This window comes from Apostichopus japonicus, chromosome 6 (assembly GCF_037975245.1).
Source record: "Apostichopus japonicus isolate 1M-3 chromosome 6, ASM3797524v1, whole genome shotgun sequence".
In the NCBI taxonomy this organism is placed as follows: Eukaryota; Metazoa; Echinodermata; class Holothuroidea; order Aspidochirotida; family Stichopodidae; genus Apostichopus; species Apostichopus japonicus.
The window spans coordinates 17455001-17479627 of NC_092566.1; the positions used below are offsets into that span (position 1 = coordinate 17455001).

The window sequence follows — 24627 nt, forward strand, 5'->3', positions numbered from 1 at the left end:
ATATATATAATATATATATATAATAATATATAATATATAATAATATATAATAATATATAATAATAATATATATATAATATAATATATATAATATATATAATATAATATATAATATATAATATATATATATATAATATAATTCGTATATATAATATATATTCGTATAAGTTATCCAATTTGGCAATTTGGCAATTTGGCAATTTGGTAATTTTTTTTAAATTTGGCAATTTGGTAATTTTGCAATTTCGTATACCCTTATGATTTTGTTCGATTTTGGCCCAAATCACGACTTTTTTAATTCTTCCCAAAATTATATATAATATAATATAATATATAATATATATTATAATATATAATATAATTATAATATATAATATATAATATTAATATATAATATAATTATAATATATATATATATAATTATAATATATAATATAATATAATATATATATAATATATATAATATATATATAATAATATATATATATAATAATATATAATATATAATAATATATAATAATATATAATTATAATATATATATAATATATATAATATAATATATAATATATATATATAATATAATTCGTATATATAATATATATTCGTATAAGTTATCCAATTTGGCAATTTGGCAATTTGGCAATTTGGTAATTTTTTTTAAATTTGGCAATTTGGTAATTTGGCAATTTCGTATACCCTTATGATTTTGTTCGATTTTGGCCCAAATCACGACTTTTTTAATTCTTCCCAAAATTGTACCTGCGGTGTGTGGCGCCCTTTTGATACCTTTCCATGTGATCAGAGCAGAATAAACAGTCATATTTCGGTGACAAATGAAATTTAAAAACCATATCTTGACGTCATTTCATATCAAATTTAAATGACTAAAACTTCGTCGAATTCCACTTTTGTCACGAGAGAAGCGTTTATTTGGGTTCTGGGAATCCGTATAAGTTATCCTGAGAGATATTTGAGAACTTTCATTTTTGGCCGAAATTTGGCAATTTCGTAAGGATATACCCTTATGATTTTGTTCGATTTTGGCCAAAATCACGACTTTTTTAATTTTCCCCAAAATTGTACCTGCGGTGTGTGGCGCCCTTTTGATACCTTTTCATGTGATCAGAGCAGAATAAACAGTCATACTTCGGTGAAAAATGTAATTTAAAAACCATATCTTGACGTCATTTCATATCAAATTTAAATGACTAAAACTTCGTCGAATTCCACTTTTGTCACGAGAGAAGCGTTTATTTGGGTTCTGGGAGTCCGTATAAGTTATCCTGAGAGAAATTTGAGAACTTTCATTTTTGGCCGAAATTTGGCAATTTCGTAAGGCTATACCCTTATGATTTTGTTCGATTTTGGCCAAAATCACGACTTTTTTAATTCTTCCCAAAATTGTACCTGCGGTGTGTGGCGCCCTTTTGATACCTTTTCATGTGATCAGAGCAGAATAAACAGTCATATTTCGGTGAAAAATGAAATTTAAAAACCATATCTTGACGTCATTTCATATCAAATTTAAATGACTAAAACTTCGTCGAATTCCACTTTTGTCACGAGAGAAGCGTTTATTTGGGTTCTGGGAATCCCGTATAAGTTATCCTGAGAGATATTTGAGAACTTTCATTTTTGGCCGAAATTTGGCAATTTCGTAAGGCTATACCCTTATGATTTTGTTCGATTTTGGCCAAAATCACGACTTTTTTAATTTTCCCCAAAATTGTACCTGCGGTGTGTGGCGCCCTTTTGATACCTTTTCATGTGATCAGAGCAGAATAAACAATCATATTTCGGTGAAAAATGAAATTTAAAAACCATATCTTGACGTCATTTCATATCAAATTTAAATGACTAAAACTTCGTCGAATTCCACTTTTGTCACGAGAGAAGCGTTTATTTGGGTTCTGGGAGTCCGTATAAGTTATCCTGAGAGAAATTTGAGAACTTTCATTTTTGGCCGAAATTTGGCAATTTCGTAAGGCTATACCCTTATGATTTTGTTCGATTTTGGCCAAAATCACGACTTTTTTAATTCTTCCCAAAATTGTACCTGCGGTGTGTGGCGCCCTTTTGATACCTTTCCATGTGATCAGAGCAGAATAAACAGTCATATTTCGGTGACAAATGAAATTTAAAAACCATATCTTGACGTCATTTCATATCAAATTTAAATGACTAAAACTTCGTCGAATTCCACTTTGGTCACGAGAGAAGCGTTTATTTGGGTTCTGGGAATCCGTATAAGTTATCCTGAGAGATATTTGAGAACTTTCATTTTTGGCCGAAATTTGGCAATTTCGTAAGGCTATACCCTTATGATTTTGTTCGATTTTGGCCAAAATCACGACTATTTTAATTCTTCCCAAAATTGTACCTGCGGTGTGTGGCGCCCTTTTGATACCTTTTCATGTGATCAGAGCAGAATAAACAGTCATATTTCGGTGAAAAATGAAATTTAAAAACCATATCTTGACGTCATTTCATATCAAATTTAAATAACTAAGGCTTCTCAAACAGGGATTTGAGAACTTTATTTTTGCCCGAAATTTGGCAATTTTGTAAGGCTATACCTTTATGATTTTGTTCGATTTTGGCCCAAATCACGACTTTTTTAATTCTTCCCAAAATTGTACCTGCGGTGTGTGGTGCCCTTTTGATTCCTTTCTATGTGATAAGAGTAGTATAAACCCTCATATTTTGGTGGAAAATGAAATTTAACAACCATATCTTGACATCATTGTTACAGAGCACTGACCACTTGGCCATGGCAATTATTGAGAAGTTTCTAATATTTTCACTTCAGAATGGAAGAAGTGAGGAAAAGAGCCCCCCCCCCCCCCAAAAAAAAAGGATGCCTCAACTGAGGTTTGAACTCAAGACAATGATATTGTCTGACTCCATATTTTCCTTCTGATAAGCTAATTGTTCTTGCTTGCAATATGTGGGTTTATTAACTCCATAACTTTCTTTAGTTTCTACAAGCCCTCCCTAGCCCCATTATGCACCACCAATTTCTTTATCATTTTTTATTTTTATAATTCCTTGCTGGAGGTAAAAGGAATCTGTGAGATGGTGATGGCCCATATGTGTGCCTTTGCGACACCTTGGTTTATAAACATGTAATGCAAAGGTACATGGTGGTTGAACTCCATACAGGCATCTGAGTCAAAGAACCCTATTGTCATTGGAGGTCAAGGTCAGCAAAGGTCAGAGTCTGAAAACTTGTAAAAACTATAACTTTGAAAGTAAAGCATGGATGAACTTTAAACTCAGTATGTGACTTCATCTTAGAGATTACAAAATATTTTTATCACTTCCATAGAGATTAAAGGTCATTTGAGGTCACCAAAGGTCAAAGTCAGACAACTGTAATTTTATAACTTCAAAGGCAAAGCAGAGATGAAATTCAACCAAAGTAGGTGGGTCCAACTTTAATAGCGAGTACAAAAAGTCCTATTGTGTTTCATAGAGGTCAAAGGTCACCATATGTCAAAGTCTGAAAATTGAACTTGATGTCTTCAAAAGTGAAGCTTGGATGTTCTCACACTCGGTATGTAGATCAGACTTTATACGAAAGTACAATAATCTGTTTCTCCAGCCATGCCCAAATTTTGAAAGAGGGCCGTGTTCCAAGAAACTTGACAAGTTGCAGATGTTGACTAAGAATCACAATGGTACCGTGAGTTGAACGTATATACACTTGTGTTTGTCATTATTGCAGGAGAGATCTTTTGAAACATATCATCAAAGTTTCAAGTGACAGGCTAATTGTGTTTCCGCAGACTCCTCAACATATCCTACAGGGACCACATCTCCAATCAAGAAGTGAGGAAAAGAATTGGCCAGGCTATCGGGCCCTACGATGACCTCCTCACCATTGTGAAAAAACGCAAATTGAGATGGTATGGCCATGTCACAAGATTTACAGGACTGGCTAAGACGATCATGCAGGGCACGGTACCGTGAGAAGGAGAGACAGACAAAGGAAAAGATGGGAGGACAACATCCCAGAGTGGACGGGCCTCAAACTGCCTGATGCCCTTCGAGAGGCCGAGGACAGGAAGAAGTGGAAAGAAATTGTTGGGAGGGCATCTGTGGCGCCCCTACGGTCTACCAGACTTCGGGATAGGTGAGGTGAGTTGAGTTTCTAGAGCCAAAATGCACAGGTGGAACTTTGAAATATGCAGGCTTCTCCCAACATGATCATATATCTTGTGAGCTTTTTCACGCTATTGTGCAACTTCCGAGTCAGAGATTCTGAACAGTACATATCACATTGGACCTATATGACTTGAGGTTAAAATCTGAAAGCCAAGCAAATCTTGAATGAACTTCGTACTTGGTAGGAGGATCCAATGTAGTAAGTATTAAAAAGAACCCTGTTGATTTTTTATGGAGTTCAAAGGTCAATGGAGGTCAGTATTGGTCAAATTTTGAAAACGTTATGATAGCAATAACTTTAAAGGTAATGCTTGATTGAACTTCATACTTGGAATGTGGATGCACCTTTTTATAGTACAAATAAATTTGTGTGCACAGTTAAGCCAATTTTGTGCCTATAAAATGCGGGCCAAGAGATTACTAACTTGGATTTCTGGTTCTCTATTGTGAAGAAAGAAGTCCTTGAGGCGAATGAGATATCAATAGGCGGTGTACAACGCTACTGTAAACATCAAACTGTTAGCAGACGGTTAACGATAAATCATCTCTGACAACAATTCACAAAAGGTTTGCGGCTTACTTTCGATAGATTAATGTAATCAAATTAGCATGAGAGATTCACATGGTAACTGCAAAGTCAAAAGAGAAAGAGAAAGAGGTTTCATTTTAAAGTTAACTACGACCATAAATATATATTTATCCATTCTTTACACTAAGCGTTCATCTGAAAATTGCCTTAAAGCTCAAAAAAAAAAAATGTATGCTAAAAAATTATTATTACGGCTACAATCTCACCAGAAAAATAAACTTCTTCCATTTATTATAATACCACAAAGCTTACTTTTATGATTTACCTTTCAATAATAAATGTACTTAGTTTTCCAACAAAACATATAGAAACATTTAACATAATATAACTGTTCAACAATAGTATATGAATCTTCTAACATGATCTTCCACTCAGTATAACTCCTCCCGACCTGTTCCCACAAAAACAAAAATTTCTCCAAAAATAATTTTTTTTTACCCAAGTGAATGAAAACACTTTTCTAGGACTATGCTCACTTTGATTGTATGCATGAGATTATGAGAAATCACCTTTTCGCTTGCCAACTTACATGGTGGGAGTTGCTTTGAAAGTACTTGAAATGTAATATGCAGGGAAAAGAATATGCTCATATCAATTTTAATCATAAATGGAATGATTAACTGCAAAATTGGTTCATCAGCCTTTTCATAAGACATATCCTGATTTAATCTGCATCTTTTAAGTGACCTTTAAAGTGACCTTACACCAATAAAAAAAAATAGAAAATAAATAAATAAAACAAGAGTGAGAGACATGTTAAGTAATTGATTACAGTGAAGCCTACATTATCTGTACCTTCTGCGATTCAGTGATATCTGGATGATCGGATATTCATAATTCTTTTTATACGTTAAGTGTATCATGCTGTAAGTTTATACATTTCGACTCACGGGTACGATACATTATAAGACAAATGTAGGTAAAGAGTAAGAGGTCCAAACATCACACTCAATCAATTTGTTTGTTTAGTTTGGCCTCAATTTCTCAGTTGTCTGTCACAGACCAGATGTGTAGACTTGTGATCTAGGTATCAAATAATTCTATTTCTATAATTTCATAAAATCAAAATCTACAATTATATACGTGTGCAGACTTTTGTGACCTGAGTATCAAATAGTTCTATTTCATAGTTCCTAAAAATCGCAAATCTCCAATCATGATGAGAGGGTAAAAGTGAGCGACAATAATCTTGAATATCAGAAACTTACCGTAAGCGATCAAGATAATTAGGTTGTTTCTCTAAGTATTAAGCCTGAAGTATTTAACCTAAACAATTTTCTTTAGCTTTCATTTACTTCCATATTCCTCCCACTGTGTTTGTTTTAACTACATGTTTGTATTGTTCCTTAAAACTAAAGACAAATAAATAAGATTATAAAATATTAAAGACACCAGAATATTCAGCCTCCTGTATATTGAGTTGTTTTATCTTCAAAAAAACTCTCCCTCCTCGATGTATGGTAAACAACACCATAAATTGTCATGCTATGATTTCACTCCATGCTTAACACACGTCTTCTGGTCACTGCTAAAACAAGCTAACCTTCCCGTTGTTTTATTGGGTTTTTTTTTTAACTCCCTGTAATCAAACCAAGTGCCTCTTGGATATCATCATTCCTTAACAAAGTTGATCCATCTAGCAGATGGGCCATCTCAACAAGTCAAATATTTTATTGAAGATGGAGATTTCGCAGTCCAAGAGTCTGCCGTCTTTGAGCTTCTCAAATCACAACAACAACTACAAATAGTTTCCTTTCAATTCAAACTTCCTCAGTATGGTGGAGAATATTTGCGACAAGTTTGATCGTAAATATTTATATGCATTAAGTATCTTCAAAATTAACCTTGACAAACATGTAGCAATGTCACATGATGAGAACTAGGAAAAGTCACCCCCCCATTTCCTCACCCCCCCACCCTCCACACCCTCATCTTCCCCAACATCCACTGAATAACTGAACACAATTGATCACAATACATTCAAGGCAACATTAAACTCTCTTTATCTACAAAAACTATAATGCTGCATATTTTCTTTTCTAAAGGTTCACAAACGGTGGGGCTATTAAGCTAAACACAAGGTTCACATTTCTTTCATGTATGGGAATGAATTTGATGCCACTGGAATCAACTTTGACTATACAGGTTGGTTGGTTGCTTGATTCCAGTTAAGAAACTGCCTTCTTGTTGCTTTGAGATTTTCCATTCTACTTCTTAAAACTAGATGATGTTAAGATTCGAAGAGCATTCTCTCGATAGAATGGGCACTATGCCAGTGTTTATGGAATCTTATAAAGTACATTGGACATGTGTCTGACATCGAAAAACTTTTATCATCTAGCACCGAAATGTATCCTGCAAGATAATTTTGTAATAGTTCGATACTAACTGATCTAATAAAAAAAAAAAAATCTGTGACACCTGATCCTTATAGCTGCTGCAATTATTGACCCTAAGACTGATATTTTGTAGAGACAACACGTTTACATTCCCATACATGAAAGACGAGAGGGCACCAATAAACTATGTGGAGGTAACACACTGATGGAATGAACGAGGAAAAAAACTTATTCACAGACTATGTGAATACACTAGAGTTGGTTTAGCAGATTCTCCAGTCGCTCGTCGAACCCCTTGACAGTCTTGGGGATTTCGTTGCTGGGACGAAGCTCAAAGTTGCAGATGGATGCAGTCTCCATCTCGGCAACATAGCAGGTTTTGGTCTCGGAGCTGTAGCCATCCGCGGATGCGGTGACCCTGTAGGCACCGCTGGTCAGGAGACGCCAGTAATCGCCGTCGAGTGCTGCAATTGGAATATAGAGGGCAGTGTAACTAAGACGGCAGGTGAGGGTTAAATGATGAAAGGATAGCACTAGTTAGCAGTCCTGTGTACCACCAAAATCAATCTTATAAATAACCAGAAAGCCAGGTGGCTTTGTGATTCCAAAGCAAAAGTCATCTTGCATAAATCACAGAGAGAATGGCCAAAGTTTGAGAGCTCGATATAACCTGTTGACCCCTTGAGCCAACTTTTGTACCCAATTGAGATGACCTGTTGACCCCTTGAAACTCAGAGGGTGAAAACTGATAAGAGCCCTTATGAGGGGGTTAAAGAAACACTGTGTGAAAAAGGTTTCATTTCCTGGATGCCTATGTGTTGTTGCTCAGCCCTTTCTCAAAACTGTCTGAACTGAGTTTACCAAACTATGTTCACCAAATGAAAATCATTGGAGAATTCACAGATTAATTGTAGCTTTAATTTTGGGGTTATCCTATTTAATAGGTTTTCAGACTTTGACATCTGTTGACCTCATGTGACATTTGACCTCTACCAACATCAATAGGGTTGTTGCACTCACCAAGCTGGATCAACATAACAAAGTTTTCAGTTCAAGAAAGATGTACTTTCTTGAGTTATCGTGTTTACAAGGTTTTCAGGCTTTGACATAAATGTTGACCACCAATTTCAATAGGGTGCTTGCACTCATCAAGCTGGATCTGCATACCATTTACAAAGTTCAACAAAGATGTACTTTTTGAGTTATCCCAGAAATTGACCTCTGTTGACCCCAAATGACAATTGAACTTCACAGCAAAGAATGAGGTTCTTTGTACTCAATAAGACGGATCCACATACTAAATATGAAGTTCATCCATCTTGAACTTTTTGAGTTGCTGTGTTTACAAGCGTCACACAAACACACAAGGTCACCATTGCCAAACATTCCATCTGCCTCTGGCAGGGACTTAAAAAATGTTTTTACCATCAGATTTCATGACGTGTGATGTATCGGGCAAATTGTAAAAGATTTGAGGAAATGTGATATATTTGTTGATTGTATAACTTTTCAGGAATATGCAATGGTTATACAGTGTTGCCAACAGATAGATCTGTCCATTGTATCATAAAAGCGTCGCCAGTATTTCTGGGTATAAGTTGTTGGCTCGAGGCATGATGGGTACTTACCAGTGGTGATGTCATGATCTATGCCCGCGACATTAATGTTTGCGTTCGGAATGCCGTTGCCTTCTTCATCGACTACAATGCCCTTGATACCGATGTGAGTCTAAACAATGGAAAAAAAACAATGGAAAAGAAACAAAAAGTAATCAGGGAACGTTTAAATGTTCGGTCTCAGTGTAAGTTGCTGAGTTACCAAAATAAAAAAAAAATCAAACTGTTTTATTGTTATAAATAATTGTCTTCTGTCCCCCCACCTTCTACCCTTGTTCCCCCACCCACATCACTTCTCTTCTCATGGCTACCCTTTTTCCTCCACACCTTTCTGCCTTTGTCCCTCGCCAGCTTATACCCTACCCCCTTCCCTTAATCCTCTCTTTGTCCCTCAACAGTTTATCTCCTACCTCTCCTCTTCCCCTGCTGGTTTCTTTCTTTCTTCTCTCCATCCCTTGTTTACTAATCCCCTTACATCTATCTCTTTGTGTTCACCATGCTCATTAACCTGTCTGTATTCTGGGTGTGTTTTTTTCCCTTCTAGTACTGTTACTTGTCATTTTAGCCTTTGAAGAAGATCCTGCTAGGATCATAACGTCAGGCCAACTTACTTTTACATATTTTCTTACACAGGCTCTCTAGTGGATAAGCTGTTTGCTAACAGTTTTATTTTATTTTTATTTTGTTATAAATAAATAAATAAATAGTTGATTATGTACAGTGAGAGTTAATCTTGCAGTCAATGTCTTCTTGATGTTTGGAATACCTGCTTCCATGATCAAAGACCTCTGACATAAGGAACATCACTACAATGTAAGAGTTCTTGAGGCTAGAGTTCCTTTTATGGATGAGTGATTTGTGCATTGCAATGAATGAAGGCAAAGCCATGTTTCAGCTCAGTTGCCAAGGCGATGATGACACTTATTCAACTCTTGCTAGATACACTGTCATGAAACTTTTTTCATCTCTGTCATCTTTGTTATGAAGTATGCCATCAGAATGTGACTCTATCACCTTGTTATGAAGATACTAAAAATCCTGATTTTGAAGTCAATGTCTGTAAATTTACTTGTACAACCTATCGTGGGTCACCCCACTGTCAGAGAAATCATTCCCATGTGGTCTGTGCGTGACAGAGACAGAAAGCAACCAAACTTGATTATAAACTGCTATTTACGACACTATCCTCTTGCAAACTTATGGAAGCTTGTCAGTAACTTCCATCCATTACTTTAGAACTGGAACAAATTTGATTTGATATAATTAATTTCGATTTCAGCTCTGCTTAGAATCAACGAGAGAGGGAGGGAGACAGAGAGAACTGTTAGCAATCTGCTTACATACTGTCGCAAAAAAGCCAGCATAATAATAATAACAAATTACATCTATATAGCGCTTAATACTGCGTTTCAAAGCGCTTTACAAAGTAGGAAAGAGACAAAGGAAACCAAGAAAAAAAAAGAAACTAGGAATCAAACAGAAATGTTTTAAGTTGTCTCTTGAAAATACAAAGGGAGGGAGAGTCACAAACGTGAAATGGGAGTTCGTTCCAAAGAGAAGGCGCAGCGACAGATAAATAGATAAATTCTGTCAAAAGTGAGAGGGGCCTGACGTTTCTATCTTAGCAGATTCTTCTTTAGAGGTTAACTGAAACGAAAACACCTAAGGACACGTTAAGAGACACGGACTGACAGACAAACTGGACGAATGAGACAGCAATGAATAGAGCAAAACAGAATCATTAAAAGGGAGGTAAGATGAAAGAAGAGGATGACAGGAGCATTAAGGGCTCTCGAAGGGCTCCAGGCACAGCGTGAAGGAGTGACTGGTTTGGGTGGATCGTCTGCCTAAACCTACCATTCTGATGTAATGCAGCAGTGAGTTCAAGTTATCCAACCAGTACTGTTGGAGTTCACTCTCGGGAGGCATCTTCACGCAGCTCAACTCTATGGTCAGCTCGAAGGTATTGGTGTGGAGGTAGTTGTAATCTTGCATACCTAGAAAGGAGGAGATTAAAGAAGAACTATGATGTACCAACAAAATCCCAGTAGTAAGATTTTGTTGCGAGTGACTGGCATCTGGCCTCCTCAAATCTCATATGAGTGTTCATACTGAGAGGATGTTATCTAAACAGGGGATCCAAAACCAGACATGATCCTCTGCTCGTTTTCCAGTGTGAACACTGCCTACTATTATCCTTTATCACTTCCCAATTATCGCCACCTCGCCACGGACTTACCGCCACTTAATGGATACCATTCTGCTCCATTAGTGATGCCATCTGGGAACAGCTGTGAGCCCATGTCAGTGCAGGCCGCCTTGTTGCCTTGCTGTGACATGACCGGATGCCACTGGGAGTAGCTCAGTGCCAGGAAGCGGAATACGTCGTTGTCGGGCGACACCGAAAAGCCCTTCTTCCCAGTGCAGCTATCATCGTAGGGGTAGTTGGCTACGATGTCACCACCGTGCAAGTTTGCTGATAGAACAAACGGGTACTCCTGCAGCCACTCTATAACTGCTTCTGTTTCAGGTTCAAGCTGGAGATGAACCAAGAATATTTTTTTTAGTTTGTTTTGTTATATGCACAATATATATTCACTGTGCTGGTAACAGCTTCCTCACACACCAGTTAAACACCAAACATAGAATACTTGTAACATTCACTGCGCTGGTAACAGATTCTTCACACACCAGTTAATCACCATACTATGAATACTATGTGCTGGTAACAACTTCCTCACACACCAGTTTAGCAAATTACAGTGAATACTTACATTCACTGTGCTAATAACAGATTCCTCACACACCAGTTTAAACACAATACAGTGCATACTTACCTTCAATCTGCCGGTAACTGCTTCGATGTGGTTGTTAGGTCCGTGTCTACGGGTGTGGTCAAAATTAAAGCAGTTCCGTTTGTCTCCAAATAAAACTCTATCCAAGTCAGGAAAGTTTCTATTCAGATCTTTGTCGTTAGCATTTGTGCGACCAACCAACCAATCATTAGTCGATTCTTCTTTTAACTGACCATTAAAGAAAAAGAACAGTATGTTTGAACTGACCAATGATAAAAAACAATATTTTTGAACTGACCAATGAAAACCCAGTTCTCAAGTTAAATACATCATGTTTTCTGCTTCTTTCACATCATTCTTCCTTTGACAGTCTTAAGTCAAGTACCACTGCCAGACTATGACAAACATCAACACAACATGCCAGCCCAAAAGTTCATCAATATCATAAAACTTACTGGAAGCTGGCGGAAACGCACAAAGCAGTTTCGCGGAACTACTACCTGAGAAAGTTATGCTACTCAAAAACGAACACATGGGCGTGGGTCGCACACTAAAAACAGCCCCCAAACTCCCTCCCTTTATAAGAAAAGGATACTTATCAGGCTGTAAAAGACTGTAGAACGTTCTGAAATCCCAAAAGATGTATAGAAGGTAAAAATCCAATGTATTGCGGGCAATTTCCGTAAGATTTGGTATCCACTACAAAAACTCATGTCTAAACACTTTGGATGGTAGAATGAGAAGGAAGGGCAACGACCGGAGGAGCCGGTCACTGAGGGTGCACAGTGTTAAAAGATTACCAGGGCACACTAGACACGGTAGAATGAGGTGCTAAGGTTGTGAGGAGACAGGTAAGCGAGGAGCGAAGTAAATTTCAAGCAACTTGAAACAGCTCAAAGATAAAGGCTATCATCCTCGTGACAATTTTAAGTCACAACACCGTTCCCTACACAGGAAGAAGATGATATAAAGTAAAGGGTCAAGTTAAAGTCAAGTGGTGACTGCTCCAGGATGTCTTAAGTTCACCCCTGTTGCTGTACATACACATTGACAATTGGTAAAACTAGACCATCTGATGTGCCGGTGAAGAAAAAGGCTTCCGAGGACAACACAAGAAGTGCAAAGGCTTGACCGAAAGAAACCCTCTGGGGAATATTTGGGAAACCTAACATACAAGTACTGTAACTTACTGTACAGGCCTCTTACTGAATCAACAGTCATTTTGAATTCATTTTGAAGTGTACCCTCCTTCATATTTAGGAATAATTAGGCTGGAGATTCATTTTTTTTTAAACTGTCAGCGATATGAGTACAGTATGAAAGAAATCGGAAGCAATACCATTATTATACCAATATCTTATAAATTATGACATCTTTTTTGTTGGTTGTACCACAGTACGGAGGGGTATCTCAATGCTGTGAATTTGGTTTACAGTTTAAGTGAGATATTCTGCACATAAATGAAAGTTTGTAAGATTTGTAAGAAATATAAACTTATTTACATTTTTCCTTTGAAAATTAACTTGGTTCTTTCAGACAGCTTTACTTTTATATATATACACTTTAAACTTATAACAAGTCAAATTTATAATATAAACTTTTTTTCAATATGGCTTTGAAAACAATTAATTTGGTGCTTTCAGACAACTTTACTTTTATATATAGAAAACTTATATTCAACAGTCAAATTTTGTAATATATAAACTTATTTTCAATTTGGCTTTGAAAAATTAATTTTGGTGCTTTCAGACAGCTTTTACTTTGATATGTATGTGGCAAAAACCTTCCATCTGGCTTCATGGCTGCTAGGATACCACGCGACAACGGCAGGCCTGATTCATGTTACTGAACGATTCATAGAATTTCACGTGTCAACGACAGACAATTTCACGTCGTGACATCTCCCATTTGACATTGTCACTTTTACAGACACAGTTCTATATTACAGGCATGAGCTTTTTCTTCAAATTCGCGGAATATCCGTGATTTCTCTTCTACCTCGGGGACAAAAACTATTATCCTAACACACTGTAGCATACACAAACTGGAGCCTATACCGCAATTTTTTTTTACCCCAGGCTCATCCCTGATATTATTTACCCATCTTTCATTCAGGTCACTACTATGTACAGTGTGTTTAAACTCTAACCTGTTTGAGAGCCTTTGCGAATCCGTCCGGATTCATGGTCGGGAGGATGTGGATGCGGGTGTTATTGACCAGCCACTGTATCCGCTTGTTACCATTCTTGTACTCCTTGCAGAAATACTCGGGCAGCGTGAGTAGCAGCTGACGACCCACGGCTTCGTTTCCATGCATGTTGCCGACATATTTAAACTCTGGTTCACCTGTAACGAAGAAACAAGTACATAACGGGTATTAAAATCAATGCAGGGTTTGGACCATTTCTACGAGCTGAAAAAATGATGAGGTATATACTGTATAAACTGAGGTTGACCTGCCAGTGTGTTAGCAGAGGTGCAGTCCAATTAATCACTTAAACAGGACCCCTGCTTTAACAGACTAAACCACTTTAACAGGACCCTGCTTTAAAAGACTTTACCACTTAAAAGGAGCCCTGCTTTAAGAGACTTTACCACTTAAACAAGTCCCCCTGCTTTAAGAGACTTTACCACTTAAACAGGAACCCTGCTTTAACAGACTTTACCTATTAAACAGGACCCTTGCTTTCGAAACGTTTCCTTGGCAAACGATGTTGTGATATTCCAAGGTAGAGAAGGCTAGACAACTGACCCATAAGGATTATAAGGTGGCATACACCTATTAGGTGTATTAGGTGTACCTATTGGGTATATACACCTATAAGGCGGCAAACATCTATAAGGCGGCATACACCTATTATCCACACGCTTGATTGTTCCCCTTCAGGAAAAGTGCCAAAAAGCAGCAGGAGAAATGTTTTTTGACCTGTTATCAATCATGATCTAGTTTTTTGTTGCTTGCATGTTGAAGAGCATTAATGGAAGTACATGTGGTAGAAAATTGGGTCAATTGAGGCAATTTTAGACCCCTTTAGGCCTCCCAGGAGCAGCGTACACAAAATTGTTTACTACTGAGTGAAGAGGTTTGTTTACAAGTGACGAAATCTTCCGGCTCGGATAGCAAAAAATCTACATGGTCATGATACAGAAGATTGATGGTGCCACAAAGGCCAACTTGTCAGCTATCCGGTGATGGGTAGCGTTAAGCAAGTGAGAACTTCTATCTAGACTTAGAGACCACATTACTATTGTGATTTCGTGTGTAAGTCAATGGGGCTTTTAATGGGCATATGCTACCGTAAACTGTGCATGTACTCTGTTATAATTGCTGATAAAGAGTTTGTTTGATTGTAACTGATCGCACACTCTCAGAAAGCTAACTTCAAACAACAGCAGATGTACACATATAATTATAACAGTTTGGGAAGTGTGGACATAAGACTACATTTGTTGAAATGCATTTGTCTCTTGATGTCATTCTTTTAATATTCCAAAAGATGCATAATTAAACAACCATGAACAAAGATAGAAATAAACAAAGACTTTTTTAAAATTTAAAATCAATCATTGAAGTTGACAAATTTAGATTCCTCCTATTTGTTTTCCTGCCTGGAAGGTAGACAAGGTGTGCGGGGAGGGGGGTATAAATGTTATATTTTTCATTTGGAAATAATTTGGTGGGTGGGATGGGCAACAAAGGGGTAGATGGAGGGAGTGGAGAGGTGAATAATTCTCCTTTTACTGTCATTTTGAGGAAGGAGAAAAAGAAGTAACCTTGTTTTGTTGGTTTGCCAAAAACCTGCCCCACAGCACACATTTTTTCCTTCCCCCTCCCAAAGAAGTTTATGATGCAAAAGAGGCCCGCTGAGTGCTGACAATTAAGCCTTACTAAGACAAATAGCTCATTATTGGGATCTTTTACATTCAAATAGCTTTTTGTATTCTTTAATTTAGTCAATGGTTGCATCAGAATGCCAGTGATAAAAAAATATGACCAAATAAGGCAGCATTATTTTCTTTCTCTCCCCCCCCCCCTACATTTCCGTTTCAAGTACTTTCTCAAAATCTATCTGCGTGGGTGATGTTTACTGTACCAGTTAATGATTCATTGTATTTAGTGACAGCTCACTAAAAGCTCCCAAACTCCTACTAATGAGTTTGACATATTTATGACACAGTTAAAACTGGAATGTAAAAAGCTAATTACACTCTGGTTCTAAATGTCAAATACCGCAACATATCTGTTGAAAGCTGCACGTTTTAGTCACACATCTTCATCTCTGTTGCCTGCAGGGAATGACTTTTACATCAGCTGAAGGTCTCGTTTACCTCTCCAGAGTCGATTTAAATTTATAATGCTCAAAACCGGCAGAATCTCTTCAGATTCAAATCTTGGAATTCGAAATCCACAACAGTGAGATTGAGAATGACGATCACTTCAATGACCAGTAAAACCACTAAATCCAGGCTTAATTTAAGCTTACAAAACTGAAACAAGTAAGAACGGTGTCTTTGATTTTACAGCAAACTGGTAAAGCGAGTACTTCTTTAGTATAATGTGATGGTTAAGTTTATAATATACAGTGTACCTACAGTACTGTACTGTACAAAGTTAAGTACAGTATAATGTCATTTCAAAACAAATGAAATTCAGCAAATTCTATCAGCTCACAAGAAAATGACCATAAAGTTTAGCAAGTTACTCCTAGTGCATGTACTACGTACTGAAGTCACAGTAAATCTACTGACTTAACTTTAAGTTGTTTTAGATTTCAAGTACAGCACAGTTCAAACCTCTCTACCCCCAGGGAATAATCCCCCCACCCCAGTATAGCATTGCATTATGATACTTGTCCAAAATGGTCAAATTGTTATTCAAGTATGTACAGTATAGCAGTTTTTGTACACAGAAACCTTAGTATTTTCAAAGGGACAAAATACAGAACCTTCAAAGCTGCAACACAAAATTTGATGAAATGCTGAAAGTTTTCTTTTGACCTCTATACTGTACGAGTACAGTACTGTAAATGCTTGTTTATTGATGCAGTGTTACACAACATTTATACTACAGTAGCATACTGGTCTACTGTAACAATCTAGACACAGTACAGTATATGTTACATTTATTTAAACACATACTAACATACTGCATATAAACATTTAAGAGGCCGTGTAACACATACTGTAGTGCCAAGCTACTGTATATATATGCTTGGCACATACTGTACTTTATAATGCATGTAATTACCACACTATATCCCTATATTACCAAATATATATATCAATAACATCAAATTTCTGTACTCTGACAAATTCTGATATAACGCAATTAACTTCGCTAATTCACACAATGTTTGCATTAAACGTCAGTACCCCTTGTCCTCGACAGCATGGAATAACAATATAAGGTCTCTTTTTAATGAGGAGAAAATTTGATTCCCATGGCAACCGTCTCTTTCCAACCTACGTCAGAGTGGAGTTGAGTGGTGTGTGATCTCACAGTTCTACGGCTTCTGATTATTGTACCGTGGCCAGGCTTGAAGTACGATAGCACGGTACGGTACACACATAACTTACAGTGCAGGGCACTGCAGGCATTGGTATGTAGAGTCAAACCGGCACACTTCACCAGTTTTGCACTGATATTTAATAACTTGTATAATTTTACCACCGGACGGCACTGTGTAGTTAAGTGTAAAGGGTGCAGGAGGGGTGCAGGAGTGGTACAAAACAGTCGTACAGTTACAACAGGGTACAGCTCTAAGAAATAGATCTTACTTCAACGAGACTGAAGTTACACTATGTACATTTTGTAAGGTCTGATCATAATATAGGTTACAGGAAAAAAACAGTTAATTGCTCTGATCTAGAAAACATTGCTTCATCATTGCTTTTAAATACAAGTTTATTTACTTGCTTACTTTATTATTATTAAAATTAATAAAATATGCTGGTATATTTAATCTCAGTGGCTATCATTGTTCCAGCAGGTCATGATAAACAAAATTGTTTATGATTCATTTAATTGACATCAATTTGAAATAAAAAATAAATAACAATAAACATTTGGCTTTCTGACACATCTTACAATACAGAATATTTTTTATAAATTTTTTAACTTTCATGAAATGATTTACATTTTAAAGCAAATTTATACGCATATCAAATTGTAGATTTGGTAAGAAAAGGGTAGTGTTGTGCCTGGTCATTGTGGGGTGCAGTGCAAGTACAGTATGTTAAAAGTTGTTATAAGAGCTACTGTACTGTAGGTGGATCGAAATCTATACAGTATGTATACTGTAAAAGACAGGTAGAGAGAGAATTAAATACTGGCCATTAGTTGACAAAGAATGGCTGACCTTGACCAACTTTAGCTTGAAAAGTTCTAATTAATTAACTGCTTTGAATCCACTGAAAACTAATCTCACAAGTTTGAAAGATCTATCATCATGCATTGCATTTCCTGTACCTTGCCAAGGATGGCCTACTTTAGCTTAAAAAGTTCTAATTAATTAACTACTTCAAATCCACTGAAAAATAATCTCACCAGTTTGAAAGATCTATATATCATGATTTCCTGTATATATTGCATTTCCTGTACCTTTTCAAGGATGACAAATCCGAAATGACTTCACTGTGTTGCTGGTAGTGTTGCTGGTAGTGAATTACATTGTGAATCTTTCTGACATTATATGCAATGTCGATATATATATGTAAACTCTATAAGACTCTTACATATAAGACTATACTTAAACTCTATCCTTGTGCTTTCAACGTGGAACATATGTTACCCTTTGGCATTTCCAAAAGAAGTGTATTGCGAATTCTTTGGTCGACAGATTTTTCAAGATATGTGCACTAGTTGGGAGGCCATTGTCGACTGACAAGATTGTGTATACATAGTACATACACTAATGTAAATAATGTGACATGAACGGCCCTTGTACTAATATTTGCCCTTCATGAACAGGACATTAAAATTTTGTATTTGATTAATGGAAATTATCCCTTTCGAATTGTTAGGTATGGGATCTGGGCCTTTGGCAGTTACTTTATGAAAGCAATTGTAGTTCACACACACCGTGAAACAAAATACTTATGAGAATACACTGGAAAAAACACACTGTAGGACCTGTGAATGGTACTGTAACAAACTAGATTATTATATATATTATTTTTTTCTGTACCATAGATTCTGTCATTCAGAAGGAGGAGGGTCATGATCTTAAAGGGACATTGGAGGGGGGAGGGAGGGGGAGGGAGGAGGGGAATGTAAGAATGTTACCAGTTTGTGGTTATAGGAGACCGGTATGAAAGGAATGATTCAAGTTTAATAATTTAGTACAGTACAGACGTTTAGACTACAGAACATGCTGTAAATCTAGTTATTTCCCGCCTGATTTTAATACTCCATTTCCACCCACGCAAATAACGAAACAAACACTGAAATCACTTGCTGGACCTACTAACTATCAATTTACACATGATGGTACTTACCTGTCTCACCTCTGCATGCACTCTGATTTTCTGTAACTACTGAATAAGCTACAAAATGTGGTAACATTAGTTATAGCACAGCCAATCCCGTTGAACCCTCCCCTCCCCTTCCTTCTTTTCCATTGGTTACATTTACTGTACATAGTTTACAGTACGTATGGATGGGGCACAAGTTTCTCGTCATGAATCCATGAATTGAAACACAGACTATACTATACACATTTATACCATGGCAATACTGAACTTGAAGAATTGTTCTGTACAGTATGTCTAATTTTATGCTACAAACATTTAAAAATGTGCAGCGGGGAGAAGGTGGGGTGGAGGAAGAGGGGGGGAGGAGAGAGGGAGGGATGGTGGACACCTCAGTGACCTCACCAAACATTTTACAGACATTAATACTTATTGTCTGATGTCTACTTTAACCTTCGTCAATGGATATCAATTGAAAGGGGAGGACAAGTAGAGTATCTACAGTATAGTAGGAAGGAGTATTTGAAAACATTTGGCAAATATTATAGCAGACTAGATGCTGGGAATAATTTATCCAGTACATCGCATCGCAAAATGCTACACAGTATTAGCTACTGTAATTGCCGTACGAATGCAAAGATGTACATAGCAATTTTGTACATAGGAAACATAGAACTTTATCAGCTCTAGACAAAATTCACAGCTTTCAAAACTGCTACAAAAATTTTGAACAAAATTCCTTGTGACAATACAGTTGGCGAGTTGAGAAAAATGAAAAATGAACAAGTTATTGCACTACTGGAAGGCCTGCACAATACCACACTTAACAATACGGTAAGTATATATACATTCATTTATAAATTTATATAATTATTAATCTTATTTATGTCAAAGTTTGAATTGTGCAATGTTCTATTATATAACTAACGTGACCAATTCTTGGTTCCGAACCGATGAGAGAAATTATTGATGATACTTGTAACTTAAGTAACCAAACAGCCATGTCTCAACTTAGTAGCTTTTTAAAATAATAAAAGTCAGGGCTTTCTCAAGATCTACAATTTTTGTCTAATCCTTCAACTGGTGAGTATTTAAACATTAAACAGGTTATCGGGTCGCCTGCCACGTGTGGTCTTCGCATCAGTATTGATCTTGGCGGCGGGGGGGGGGGGGGAGGTAATGATACTTGTTGCTGTTGATTTAGAGGTGTTTTGGCATTGTTATCAATCAGTAGGGGTACTGAATTAGGGTAGCTTCAGTAATTAAATATATACTGACATAGTCTACTGTACAGTACTGGCAAATATATTGTACAGACTTCACATACAATTTTATCATTTTGGGCTTGATTAAGTACAGTGCAGTACTTCCGATAAACTGCGCGCTTTGTGCAGAGTAGTGATGTAAAACAATAGGCTTGTAATTACATTAATAGTTTTGCTTTCATATGTCAATTCCTGCAAGAAGTGAACCTTCTGTGACTTGACATTCATAGACTAAGCCTAGAGGGCTTCAGTAGGTCTGAAAACTAAGTATTTCATACTAGCGTAAAAGTCCACACTATGCCTTCTTGATAAATTTATGTCATGAATGCTGATTGTTCACAAAAGTTAACAAAAACCGTAAAGTCATGAATGTTAACTGAGGGTTGGTGGACCTACTCACAATTCACAACCTTACTTCACTCTACCTTGAGCATATCAACACAAATTATTCTTAAAGTCCCATTATGCAATCAATCTCCACATCTTTCTTCTTTATTCTTGAGTTTTAAATAATAACACAATCGATTTGATTGAGCAAGTTTAAAAAGAAAAGGTGTCCTGTCTTTGCTACACAATTGGTAGAGCTAAAAACATTAATCGGACACAAACCGGGGAACCAAATGGGCTAGTCTAGGCATAGTAATGAGGAACATGTCACGTGACTTCCATGGTTGGTACTGTACATGTTTTCTTAACTATAGTATAGATGTTTTTTTACTTTTTGTGAGATATGTCATACTGTTGCCTAGAGACTAAACCTGCATTTTTTTTTTAAATTGATGGGTAGCCTATGGCATTAGCAATAGGTATGAAATACAATGGATATACTAACAACATGAATTGGGGTAGTGGTCTGAAGTACTATAACAAATACAAGTTGGGCCTAACTTTAGAATCTGTACCATATGATTAAGAACGTATAGGGGTTAGGAATTAGGGCTAGCTAGGGGCAGGGAATATGGGTTAGGAAGTAGGGTAAGGGAGTAGGGTTAGGGGTTAGGAATTAGGGTTAGAAAGTAGGGAATAGGAGTTAGGGAGTAGGGTTAGAAAGTAGGGAATAGGGTTAGGGGTTAGGAAGTAGGGTTAGTCGAATGGTACGGATTCTAAATTAGTACCATTAATACCATAAAAGAAACCCTACAAATTGACAATTCATAATCATGGACGTTAAAATATGAATCTAAGAGACTGACTTCGGTCAGCTTGCGGCTTTGATAAGCCAATGATGGCTTCATCGCGAGTTCCTGTTTGCAGGATCTAAAATTTACATACATACATACAAATGTAGCCTAGGCCTAGGCCTACACTGTAGCCTATGCTAACAAGTAACAGACCGAGACCCTATATTTGTCCTGCACTGACACAGGCTAATAGTAATAATACTAATAATAGGTCTAGGACTATATTTGTATCTCACCAACTTCATGAACCCCTGGATTGCTGGATATCTCGATAGCTATGAGTTCCCTCCCTTCTACGCTCGGTATAGAAAGGCTGTACACTCGCGTAATTTCTGGACAATCTGCATTGACATCGTGTAGGATCTGTGTCATTTGATCATGATCTTGGTAAACCCAATCATGATCTTCTACTGAAAATCCACCATCACTGGAGGTTGCCAAAACCAGGGAGAATACCCCCAATAGAGAGCAGAAAACCCTCATATTGGTTACTCTGATTGTCCTTTACCACTTCACAAGGAATGTCACCTTTAGATTTTGTTTTAAATGTCTGATTTCGATAGAAGTTCAGTACAAAAATTATGTGGCTTGTTTGCGCGATCGCTGATAACGTGTAAAGACTATGCATGCAATACTGTACGTTCAACTACTACTACAAGCATATGGACAGTCGTAAAATACACTATATATAATTACATAGTGCGCTGAGCGGATACGGATGTTACTATACTGTTGGTGATATCTGACGTCAGTGATTGACTAACTGGTCCATATAAATGAATTTGCATCACTATAGTTTTATGGTTATTCGTTTAACCATGGAGCTATAAACCAGGTTTATAGCTCCATGGTTTAACCATGTAAGCAGGATTCAACCAGATTCGCGTGATGTTCTAAAGTTATTTATATTTGGTAAAGGTGAAGAACTTTTCCTACGTTTCATGCTATTAAATATTTGTAGGAGAAGTTGGAAATTGTTTTGCATTTCTAAATCTGAAATTGGCCCTAAATGTCAACATACCAATTGTTCAAAGTTTTCACTAGCGCAGACATTAATGTGGCAAGCCAAATTAATTAATTAATTTTCTGGCACATGTTATCTTCAGCAAACAATAAAACAATTTTTTTTTTATATATCAGAAAATTATGAAGAAACTGCAAGAGAGTAGATATTATACTAGTCAAAATCATTCGTGGGAACAAGCAGTGGCGTCGTGCCCATTGGGGCCCGGGGGGCACAGCCCCCCCCCCCCCAAATTTTGTCAAAGGTGTCATAAAATGTTGTCATAATTTTAAAAAAAAAGTGTTTTGAAATCTAAAAGAAGACTAAATTGTCAATTGCTCTTTGATGGTCGTTGCGGATTTTCTTAACGTCGCTCGTGCCTATCAGCCAATTCTCACCCTGCCAGTCACTTCCTGCTCATGCGAGCGCAGCTTTTCGGCGTTAAAGTTTGTGAAGAATTCGTTGCGGACGAGCATGTCCCCAAGCACGCCTGAGTGACCTGATGGTGCTGGCCACGCACCCCGACTGCGCGAAAGCGTGCAAGCAGACTGCCATTGACTCATTTTGGAACCTAACTCAGCGACGTTGAATGAGAACAGTGTCAGCAACTGAATTTCTTGTAGGGCCTACGAGAAATGGGGCTTCTGTTGACTGCTTGGTCAATGGCTGTTAATTGTTGACATTCAGTCAATCGAAACAGTTAAATAATTACTGGTTGATAACTAATGAACCAAATGTGCGATCAACGCTGCCATCGTCGAACAATATTATATATACGTAGTCTTAGAGTAAGTGCAACCCGTTACCTTTGCCAAAGTCAGTCAATTTTCCATGAAAAAAATATCCAAGCCTGTAACAAAGCCGGAAAGTTAAGATAAATGTAGTGAACAGAGATTATGGGACTCCATGTGAACTTCTTCTTAAGTAATGCAATCAGTTCGCTAAAAGGTCCACCAGGATCAATTTTCCTCATGATCTGATAGGTAGTTACGAAAAAAAATTAATACTAATAATCATTTCAAATACAGTCACAATTAACCTGTAAAATAATCACTTCGTTATCGCACGTTTTACCTTAGGTTTCGCTACTCTCGCTTTTTCTGCCCATGTTTTCAAACGGCATAGCTTTTTCTTCACCCAGTGACCACTTCTCACGGGCATGGGCGACAATCATGGATCAGCCAACACAAAAATGTTTCGATTTCTTAAACTTTGGGCGCTTCTGGGAGACGAGGAATTGGTAAACTGAGGAATAAATGGCGATCAGTTCCTTCGAGAATATTTCCCAAAATAAAAAATTGCCGGAAATTGTTATCAATGTTAGGGGTGTTGCTTACTGCCATAAGGCACGGGAAGTGCCGTTTCCTGCAATCTGATGGGTCTGCCAGACGAAAAATTTTCTTGTACGCTGCGCGCCAACCTGTGGTGGCGCTCCGCTTAGATAGTCATCACCTGCTGACGGCCCCCCCCCCCCCCAAAAAAAAATATATATATTTTCGCACGACGCCTCTGGGAACAAGTCGAAAAACTTTTATATAGACAACTTAAAATTCCAGAAGAATTTTGAGATCTATAGCCTAGTTGACATTTCGATTGAGTAAAAAGATGAGGAAATTGTAAGACAAATTAGACTATTTGTAGATAAAATGAAAGTTGAAAGAGTTGACATTCCAATGTCGCATTCGAGCGCCAATTTATGATACGATATAGCTTCCTATCCCTGCACTGCTCTAACATTTTGCACCCCATTGGACCAAGGAAATGGTAAGACCAAATTTAGCACACTTTTTTGGGGGCATAGGGGTTGGGGTGGGGGGGGGGAGGTCCATGTGTTGTCCCAAACATTACTGACAAAAGGAAGTTTTCAAAAATTCTTTTCCCCACATGTTTATCAGGTTTATTTGAGAAGTATTTAATTCAATATCACGAGATTGTGAAAAATTGACGTAACTTCATGTGAAATGTTGAAATTTGCGATTTGGCAGTTTATTTGGCTCAATGTTGGTATCAATGGAAAAAGAATTTGGGACAAGACTACCACAGAAAACCCTTAGAATTTATTTTTAAGATAGCAGATATTGTATGATTTTAATTTTCCTCACATGTGACGGAGACTAATAGAAATCATCTTCCATATAGCTAAGATATTAAATCTCTTTCTTGGCCCACCTTGGGGCACAGGAGGACGGTTAAAACTATAG

General features: G+C 37.1%; 1 protein-coding gene across 1 annotated transcript; it reads right to left on the reverse strand.

Annotated features, from left to right (window-relative positions):
- Positions 1 to 6318: 6318 nt before the first annotated feature.
- Positions 6319 to 22061, reverse strand: LOC139969175 (carboxypeptidase E-like). Its single transcript, XM_071974022.1, has 7 exons — positions 21660 to 22061; positions 13657 to 13853; positions 11550 to 11735; positions 10952 to 11249; positions 10570 to 10709; positions 8725 to 8824; positions 6319 to 7560 (listed from the first exon to the last, which is right to left on the reverse strand). Exons 1-7 carry the CDS (start codon positions 21904 to 21906, stop codon positions 7349 to 7351), a joined length of 1380 nt encoding a protein of 459 aa, XP_071830123.1. The 5' UTR covers positions 21907 to 22061; the 3' UTR covers positions 6319 to 7348.
- Between the last annotated feature and the right edge of the window lie 2566 nt (positions 22062 to 24627).